General features: G+C 37.3%; 1 protein-coding gene across 1 annotated transcript; it reads left to right on the top strand.

The window, feature by feature from the left end:
• Positions 1–485: 485 nt before the first annotated feature.
• On the top strand, positions 486–1,408 carry LOC115806425 (DELTA-thalatoxin-Avl1a-like). The gene is made up of 2 exons (XM_030767117.1): positions 486–589; positions 994–1,408. Exons 1-2 carry the CDS (start codon positions 486–488, stop codon positions 1,406–1,408), a joined length of 519 nt encoding a protein of 172 aa, XP_030622977.1.
• The last annotated feature ends 8,663 nt before the right edge of the window (positions 1,409–10,071 follow it).

Below are 10,071 nucleotides of genomic sequence, written 5' to 3'. Positions count from 1 at the left end.
ACCTGTTCTTTGTCAGATTGTGACCTTTTGTTCTCTCTGCCAGTCTGTGTGTTTTGCCTCCCGTGATCTGTTATTTTTGACCGTGTTTACCTGGATCTGTTTTTGCTTTACGTTTTGGATTTGGTTGCCCTGTGGATCCCTGGCTCTGACCTTGTTTGTATCCTGTTTTTGACCAATCTTTTGCCTCACGATTTGGATTTGTTTGCCCTCTGAATTTCTGGATTTGACCTTGGACTGGACACTGTTTTTGAGATTTGGATTCTGATTTTTGTTCTAAATAAATCTTATTTTACTCAGTGGGTCTGCGATTGGGTCTTGGTCTGTCAAATCCTCACAGTTTAATTCGATGGAGTCTGTACAATTAAAAGTCTCTCTCTCTCTGTCCTTATGTGTGCTTGTGCATGTATGTCATATCCCTCTCTTTCTTCTATTCTTTAGTGTTCTTAGTCAGAGAAAGAGAGACAGAACTCTGGAAACCAGTAACCATGAACTTGCAGGCTGAAAATGTCGCAGCTACCATGACGACTTCCCGTAGCTGCACAATAGAGATACAAAATCACAATGAAACTTACTGGCTCACCAACCCAAAGTAAGAAAGGATTCTCAGATTTACAACAATACCACTCACACTCCTCATCCAGGCCTCGGGGTCCCATAGGCTGCACAGGGATGGGTATTAATGTAATTATTATTGATGTAAAATTATTTACCTGAGACCTCTGAGGTTTACACACAACCCTGCTCACACTACTTATCCATCATCCTTCAGTTCATATAAAGGTCTTTTAAACCAGTAGACTTACTTTCCATTGCCAATAACTGAACATTTTATACTGACTATGATGATAATGACCAAATTAGTACAGTTCTCTCTGTCACTCTAGTCAACATGTGGTCCTTGTGTCTTTTATTAATTTCATAATTTTTTTTGCATCATATCACATTCACATGACTATAATAAAGTTTTTTTTTTTTTTTTAAATTCATTTTTAGGTGGCACATGATCAGTGGTCAAATCCACTACCCTCCCCAACCTACAATACAGTCAACCAAAACAGGCATGTGCACCTTTACCAAGACAGAAATGGGTTTGAGGGGAGCAGTTGGCGTGCTGACATATGAGCTGTCCCGAGTAGAAGATGAGAAGTGTGAAAAACAGGTAGCCATCATGTTCTCCATTCCATTCGACTACAACCTCTATGTCAACGAGATGGCCGTGGGTGTCTTCAACAATGACAGGGTGTGTAATGAGCTCTTGTACAAGCAAATGTATGAAGATCAAGAAAACAAAAACTTCAAACGCACCAAAGCCAAGGAGTCTGGATTGAATCTAAAAGCTGATATAGTGAACGTCCGGGCCACCATGAGCAGTGGGGGAAAAGCTCTGATCAAGATGGAGATCTATTAAAATGAAAGATTAGTACTGATTTGGTAGAGGAGATTGATGTTGTTATCCTGTGATAGATTGAATATGATATGTGATAGATACTAAAATTATAAATGAAAATGTACCAAAGCACATTGCTGATTTATATGCTATAAATCTCTAAAGTACAGTCTTTTTTGGGTTTCCCCCAGCCTGGGTTTCTCCTCTGTTTGATTACGCTGTCTATTTTTTACTGTCTGAACTTTTAAAAAAATGTCCAGCGACAGTCTCACTGTTATACAGCTACAATCCTGTGATGAATGAGTGTTTCCATCATGTGCATGGACCAGAGAACAGAACATATTTAACACAAACATGTTTTTCAGGTTGAAATATTTCACATAAACATATTTACCAAATGTTTCTAGGTTGAAATATGAACATTTTATAAAAAGATCATACAGAAGAAGATCAAATTTCTTTTATACCAATACTGACTATTAGGATTCCACACGTTTACCTATCAATGACCATTACATGTTCAGAATTTCAAAATAAAAACAGTCCATCTGTAATGGGGAAAAATAGTAGCAAATGACAGAGTCAAGATGAATATCACATCATCAAAATCACCAATGTGACTAGTTACTATCTTTAACAAGGTTCCTCAGATCAAGTCATAGAGGTCTGGCATCCTACTAATTCTTTCCTTCACCTTCTGACAAGAGCCTCATACAACACTGACCCCTAGTGGTGAATGAATGTTTGTTTAATACTTTCAGGCAAAGGATTATTCCTCTGGGTTGCCATGTCTTGTACTCTGTGTACTGGTTACAGGAGATGAGTAAACCCCTGTGATTCAGTCAGTGAATCTGAGAAAGTTGTGATGTGTACAATTGCTTTTACAATACTGAGAGCTAATGATCTAGTTACAAAACTGTGCAATGTTACTCACAAAACAACTACAACATTAAATACAAAACTATAAGGTTATGTTTGACTCAAATCTCCGACTCTGATTTATCTTCTTTTATTTCACTTGCTGCATTCATTCATTTATTCATTTTTTATTTTATTTTTTAAGCAAAGGGGATATTGGTGTTCTATAGGTGTCACGCTGGTCGAGTGGTGCAGGACCCATGCGCAAGACACGAAGATTGTAGTGACAAAAGGGGGACTTTACTTACAAACTGAAGATAAAAATACAGGTGCAAACTGGAACAAAACCGATAACAAAAAGGTGCAGCCTAACAGTGTGCAAACTAACACAAACAACGATAGACCAGAGACAGGGGAAACACAAGGGCTTAAATACAAGAGGAAAACTAAACAGGGCAAACATGATTGGACGAAATTAACAAGGGGAGAACGAGGTTGATAAATGTAACAAACAGGAATAGGTGAGGGGCGGAGACAGACAGAGCAGGAGCACAAAGACATATCAAAACAAGAGTCCAAATTCAGGTGCAGGCTGTGACAATAGGAGATGAGAAGGTTTAATGATGGAGTCAGAATTATTTAAAAGATGTGATACCATATCTGATGCTGAGATCATTTGGATTGTAGATTTAATGTCATACACGACTGTGTCTGAGAACCTGATACTGAGTAAAAATGTTTGGGTATCTGAGGGCAGCTGTATATATGAAATCCTGTGTGGATGCTAAACGTAGTATCTGAAGTATCTTTACCAGGACTGGAGGTGTTGCCAGGGGGGCGGTGGGCATCTTAACATACAAGATACTTAAAACAAAGAATCAACACACACACACACACACACACTCTGCCGTCATTGTGCATACATGCATACACAAAGACACTTAAACACACACACTATGAACAATATTTATATTTAAGCCAAAACCTAAGACTTTTGCTTTTTTATACTGAGATGTAACAAAAGGAATCTCGAATCTCTGGCATCAGAGAGAAGGGCAAGCATCCATCAGCTTCTCTGTTCCTCTGAACTATGACTTCATTGAGAACTGGCCACCATTCGGCATTTTTCAGCCTCCAAAACAATGTGATGGGTCACTGTTTACATACATGTATTACTAAAACGACTCCAGGTTCGAACACACCAAGGCTGATGGGTCTACAACAGAGTTTAAAGGAGAGGGAGTAGAAATCAGGGCCAGCATGAACAGTGGGGGAAGAGCAATGATCAAGGTGGAGATCTGTGACAGGCAGCGCTCGTGTTGATCTAGTGGTCTAGCAGATTGTTTTACACCACTGACAGGTTGTGCTTGATCTACCAGAATGTGTTCAACTATGAAAATGCATTTAACTTGGTAAACGGTTTTTGTTTTGTTTTGTTTTGTTTTGTTTTGTTTATAAACTTTGTGGTCTGTTTGATATGTTAGTATTTCTAATGTAGACCTTCTTTCTCAGATCTTTTTACATAGATATGATTAAGTTTTCCTGATATGTACCATTAATTGTAAAGTATTGGAAGAAATCAAGTTTTGTTTTCATTAACTAAACATGTCTTTGTATTATGATCTGTACAATAATGCTTTATGATGGCGGAAATTCAAATTGAAGTTTCAACTTTGTTTGCCCCCCAAAAAAGGCAACTGGTTCAGCTAAACTTATGACTATAGTCTTGTTCTCTTCTGGTCATTATGAAGGTCTTGTGAATATGTCATTTGTCTGATCCTACACTTACACTGATCAGTAATTGTCCTTGGACACTTCCTTTGAACTTCCATGAACTTGTAAATAAATTACAATGAAAATAGTTTGTGTGTGTGTGTGTGTGTGTGTGTGTCCGTGTGTCCGTGTGTGTGTGTGTGTGTTTAATATGGAGGCAAATAACTTGAACAGAGCTGGTTATGTTGAAGTCAATATGTGTCAGCTCCTCTGAACATCAGAGTTCTCTATATCATGACAGGAAACATTCAGTCCAATCAGAGGTCAGTTTTCACATCCCTTACACACCCAGTCTGCAGGACAGAGGAGCATGGATGGGGAAATTAAACTGAAGCAGGAGACAGTATAGGTTCTATGGGAACTAACCTTTGCACCGAGCTCTGAGGCTTTCATACAATCTATCACAAGTCAGTTTAACTGAATGAAACTGAAGTAAAATTCCATTTCTTACACTGTTCTCAGACACTGTTCCCACTGTGTTTGTTTAGGAAGAGGGACAGGGTTTGTCTGCAGAATTGGATGCAGCAGGAGAAACAGAGACAATATGCTGATTAAACAGGTGGTGCGTCAGCATAGGCCAAGAATACGTTTTTCAAACTTTCATGGTAATATTTTGCCTACTGAGGCCGGCTATCTGTAAGAAATCCTAATTATGTTGAAAAGGCTTCACGATTTAAGCAGAGAGAGGGAAGACAGTCTACACACACACATACACACACACACACACACACACACACACACACACACACACACACGGTTATTTCTGAGCTATGAACTTCACGTCAGCCACAGCTCAAGACTGATGGGATGAGATTTGACGGATGTGTCAGGAATTTATCAGATACAGGATTTTCTATGTCTTATAGTAAGAAGGTGAGGATTCTAAACAGACACATTATCACACTTGACTGGCCCTAGGAACCCAAGGCAAACCAAAAAGGGAAAAGAAAAAAGAGAGAAGGAAAGAGAGAAAGAGGAAGGAGAGAAAATGGGAAAAATGTTGATTGGGAAAGATTGGTTTAGTGAGGTTAGCTATATTTAAGATGTCCTTTGTGTACTTAATTACACTACATCATTTAAGAGAACAGACAGTCAACACATGTGAATAATTATGATTTCTGAACTTAAAAAAAAAAAAAAACACAAAGGGACAGGGAGTGGCAGACACACAGAGTCTCTAAAACTGAAAGTATCTGTGCTTGTGTGTGTGTGTGTGTGTGTGTGTGTGAGTGTAGCTGTGTGTGGGTGTGTGTAGACACATCAGAGAATATGAGACAGAGAGGGACATGTAAACACACACACACACACACACACACACACACACACTGTGTCATGCTCACACATGCAACATTTTCAGGAGGAGGGGGCCTTATGGATCTGTCATTTGAGATATGAGATTAAAACAGGATATGGGTAAATTCTTACAGTGAGATCAGTAAGTCTGACATGACTACAATACACAGTACAACACCAGATAATCATTCTCATTGCACTGAGGGCAGGTGATTAGGGTCACCAAATAACAAATGTTTAATATTTCTTTCAGGGCCTCACAGAAGAAGGTCCTGGGTTTGATTCCTGGATGGCAGGGGTCCTTTCTGTGTGGAGGGGTCCTGTCTGTACATGTTCTCGCCAGGTTGGTTTCCTCCCAGTCCAAAAACATGCAGTTTAGGCAAATTGAAAACACTAACTTGCTCGTAGGTGTGAGTGCGTCTGCCCTGTGATGGACAAGCAACCTGTCCAGGGTGTTTCCCCTCCTTTTGAGCTATGAGCACTGGGATAGGCTCCAGCACTCCCTGCAACCCTACTTAGGATAATCTGAAATTTGAAAATGAATGAATAATATTTCATACACACACATACATAAATGTATAATAATAATAATAATAATAATAATAATAATAATAAAAATAATAATAATAACAATAATAATAATAATGTACAAATGAATTGTGCATACCATCCTTTGCCACAGTTACAATCATGTGGTAAAAACACAGTGAAAATATAATGATTTCTTTATCTCTTTTAAAAATCTGGTGATCCTGAGCTGCAGCACCATGATTAACAAACTGGTTGGAACAAAAAGGCTTCTGTCATATCTTTCAATAGACACACACACACACACACACACACACACACACTGAATTAAGTCTGCTCAGTTATGTGTTGATCGTTTCTGATTGTATTTATGTTATGCCTATTGTCCACTAGGTGGCACATCACACATCACTCAGTTCAGAAGGGATTAATGATGATTTTTTGAGTCCAGCCATAAAGGTGAAGTCCCACCATAAGGTCATAACTGAAGATGTACAGAAAAGAGAACAGAGGATTTGTTGACAGTAAAAAAAGGAACACAGTAGGATTATAATGGGTTCAGACTAAGGATGATACTGTTATTATGTTATGCCTGAGGAAGGCACCTAAACACAACAAACTGAAGGAAATTTTTACATGTGTAAAAAGATACATGTATAAATCAAAGTAGTTGCAAAGAGGAATATTCTATTAAAAGAGAAGCATTTTAGTTTATAGGCATATACAGATAGTGCCAATATGTTTTCCTTTTTGTGCATTGAAATGAAAACAACCTGGTATATGATATGAAAACAAAAAGCAGATTAGAAACTTTTTTCAAGTCAGAAGAAAAGAAAAGAAAAGAAAAGAAAAGACAGGAAAAAAGAAAAGAAACTGAAAGAGAAGAAAAGAGCAGAAAAGAAAAGAAAAGAAAAGAAAAGAGCAGAAAAGAAAAGAAAAGAGCAGAAAAGAGAAGAAAAGATAAGAAAAGAAAAGAAAAGAAAAGGAAGAAAAGAAAAGAGCAGAAAAGACAAGAAAAGAAAAGAGCAGAAAAGAAAGGAAAAGAAAAGAAAAGAAAAGAAAAGAAAAGAAAAAGGAAAGGAAACGAAAAGAAATGAAATGAAAAGAAAAGAAAAGAAAAGAAAAGAGCAGAAAAGAAAAGAAAAGAAAAGAGCAGAAAAGGAAAGAAAAGAAAAGAAAAGAGCAGAAAAGAAAAGAAAAGAGCAGAAAAGAAAAGAAAAGAAAAGAAAAGAGCAGAAAAGACAAGAAAGGAAAAGAAAAGAAAAGAAAAGAAAAGAAAAGAAAATGGATGATGATGCCTCTGTGAAAATGTGTTAAAACACAACTGATGTGAACAATAGGATATCCTGTTATGCAGTGTTTTTTTTCTCCTTTATGCAGTTCTGGGGCTGAAGACAAAACTGACTGAGAAAAACAACTCTGTTGCCAGGGTTACAAGTACTTCCTGTTTTGTAAATATTCTCTGACCCTGAGTCTAAGAACAGCTTTCAGTAGTGTTTGTGTCATACTCATCATTATGAAACTGAAAACTGACCCATGAATGGAAGGATCATGCTGCACAAACATCATGTGACTCTCAGTGCCATTTCACTGCTGTAGACTAGGTAAACAATATGAGTGATATGGAAACAACCAGAAGGAGAAGCTAGTGGAGATGACAGTAGAGATTTACAAAATAGAATAAGGTTGGAAAAATTAGAAGCAGCAGAAACCAAAATATTCTCTGGATTCATTTTGGTTTCACTTTCGGTTTTAAATGCATTCTTTATCTCTGTAGAAACTGACAGATGGCATGTTTTTGCCATGTTGAAATGCCTCACATTGTCAATAAGAATAATAATAATAATAATAATAATAATAATAATAATAATAATAATAATAATAATTTCACACAAAGGAGAAACAGAAAGAGTAAAAGAAACATAATAGCGACCAGAGAGCAGTTTGAGATTAGAGTAGAGATGTAGAAAGTAGAATAAGATGAGAAGAATTAGAAACAACAGAAACCAAGATATTCTCTTGATTCATTTTGGTTTCACTTTCGGTTTAAAGTGCAGCGTTAGCTCAGACTTCACAGTTTATGCTCTGTGGCAGTTTCCTCCCCTCCCTTTTTTATCTGAACTGTGAGCTATAAACAGATATTATATGAAAGGGCTTGTGGAGGGAGGAGGGTGGAGTTTTCAGTTACTGTATTGACTTAATGTAGAAGAATCAAAACATATATCAATACATTTTACATTCTTTATCTCTGTAGAAACTGACAGATGGCATGTTTTTGCCATGTTGAAATGCCTCACACTGCCAATGATAATAATAATAATAATAATAATAATAATAATAATAATAATAATAATAATAATTTCACACAAAAGAGAAGCAGAAAGAGTAAAAGAAATATAAGACTGGCCAGAGAGCAGTTTGAGATTAGAGTCCACTATATGAGTTCATTAGGAGTGTGAACAGGAGCTCTGACATTGTTCATCTCACTCATTATCAGAGTCAGAATTCAGTGTTGCTGTGATGGGGGAACTGCACAGGTGGACAGTAGTCGGCACACAGGACTGTCTGAACCACTCTGTGTGGCACATTAACTGTTCGTGTTTAAAGGAGGAAAAACATCCTCCTTCCTGAATCTTCCTTCAGGAGAGGCACAGATAGAATGTCCTTTAATTACCCTGCCAAGTTCATGAAACATTTTAGGGAATTTTGCCAGTAGAGGAAAAATCATAATGCAAATGCTGTAACAGAGTAATATTAACTAGTTCACTTTCCTGAAACTGAAATTATTAAAGTTAAACATGTGATTTACACTTGTTCTTTTCTGGTCATTAGTTTACACTGAACATAGTTAGTATGTGAGGACCCATACCAGAGAACTCACCATTTATTCACAATGACTACAGTTACAAACATATTTTTTTCTTTTTAAGATGTCAGACTGAAGCTACACGCTTCTGTTGATAAACACTGTTTCATAAGCCAAAAGTAAATCCAACATTATTATGCAAACACAGACTTGGGCATATTGTTTTTAAGTCTAAGTCACATCAGTCGTGCTCTGTCCTCTCTCTACTGCACTGTGCTGTGTGTTTTAACTTGTGTAGAATTCAGAACAGTTTAGGAAACCAAGTCTCCTCACAAATATTGGAATATATTGAAATAACTGCTGAAGTGTGGGCATTTTGTATCTCTGTGGCCATGGTGAAAGTTATGGTTACCAGTCTCAGTCATAGTGAAAAGTAGTTACTGGAAAATGACCATTTAATACATAAATCTGTACACATAACGTGCAGAAATGAGTCAGTTTCAAACAACATTCCATTTCAAGCTCTTTTTCAGATTCCATTTCAATGAGATTTGCAAAACATAAACCTGTCACTCACCTGAAACTGTTAAACTGTGTACATCTCACACAAGGACATAGGGTATAAATAATGAATTATGAGTTGTTTTAGTTCAGTGTTGCAAACTAATCTCTTTTAATCCAAGTGTGTGGACAGTGCACAATGTGGAGACAGAGTTCATACTGATTCCCCAGGAGCCAGTATTAACTGAAGGTCTACATGATGACAACAGGTGCTAATCATGTCTCTACCCTTCCACATTTCTCAGCAGCCACTGAGACAGACTGCATGTCAAGATATGTTTGTTCTGTTTTAACACAAAGGGTTGGAAATGGGAACAGATTATCACACACCATACAGCAAACATGAGATCACATTCATCTTAATTGTCCTGGAACAGTCCAATCCACTTCTCTCCAATCACAACACTTCTGATAAATCACATGTCAACGCTCTCATTAATCACAATAACATTAACAATCTCATTAATGCTCTTATTGATCAAACAGTTTAGCAATGATCTCTCCTTACCCAAGGAGGTTATATGAGAGATTGTGATGATTTTGAGTGATTAGAGCTGCTTTATTAATGTTGCATTTAGACAGATGTGATTTCATCTCAACCTGGGAGATGGTGTGAGAGGTTGTGACTAATTACTGCAGACAAATGAGTGTAGCTGCATTTACACTGATTTTGATTTCTTGTTGGTTTTTCTCTGTGATCTCATCCCTATTACAACTGACACATATTTGGAGTGTAGATAGGATAAATCCAAAACCCTCCATTGGAGGGGATCAGTGAATGTGTGTGTTGTGTGTGTTGTAAGGTCAGTGTCACTGCGTGAAAAGAGGTGTATCCAGACTGGAATACTCCACAGATAATTGGCTG

The sequence above is a fragment of the Chanos chanos genome, chromosome 3, assembly GCF_902362185.1.
Source record: "Chanos chanos chromosome 3, fChaCha1.1, whole genome shotgun sequence".
Classification (NCBI taxonomy): domain Eukaryota; kingdom Metazoa; phylum Chordata; class Actinopteri; order Gonorynchiformes; family Chanidae; genus Chanos; species Chanos chanos.
The sequence above is the reverse complement of the archived record's forward strand: the minus strand, read 5'-3'. Positions and strand labels throughout refer to the sequence as shown.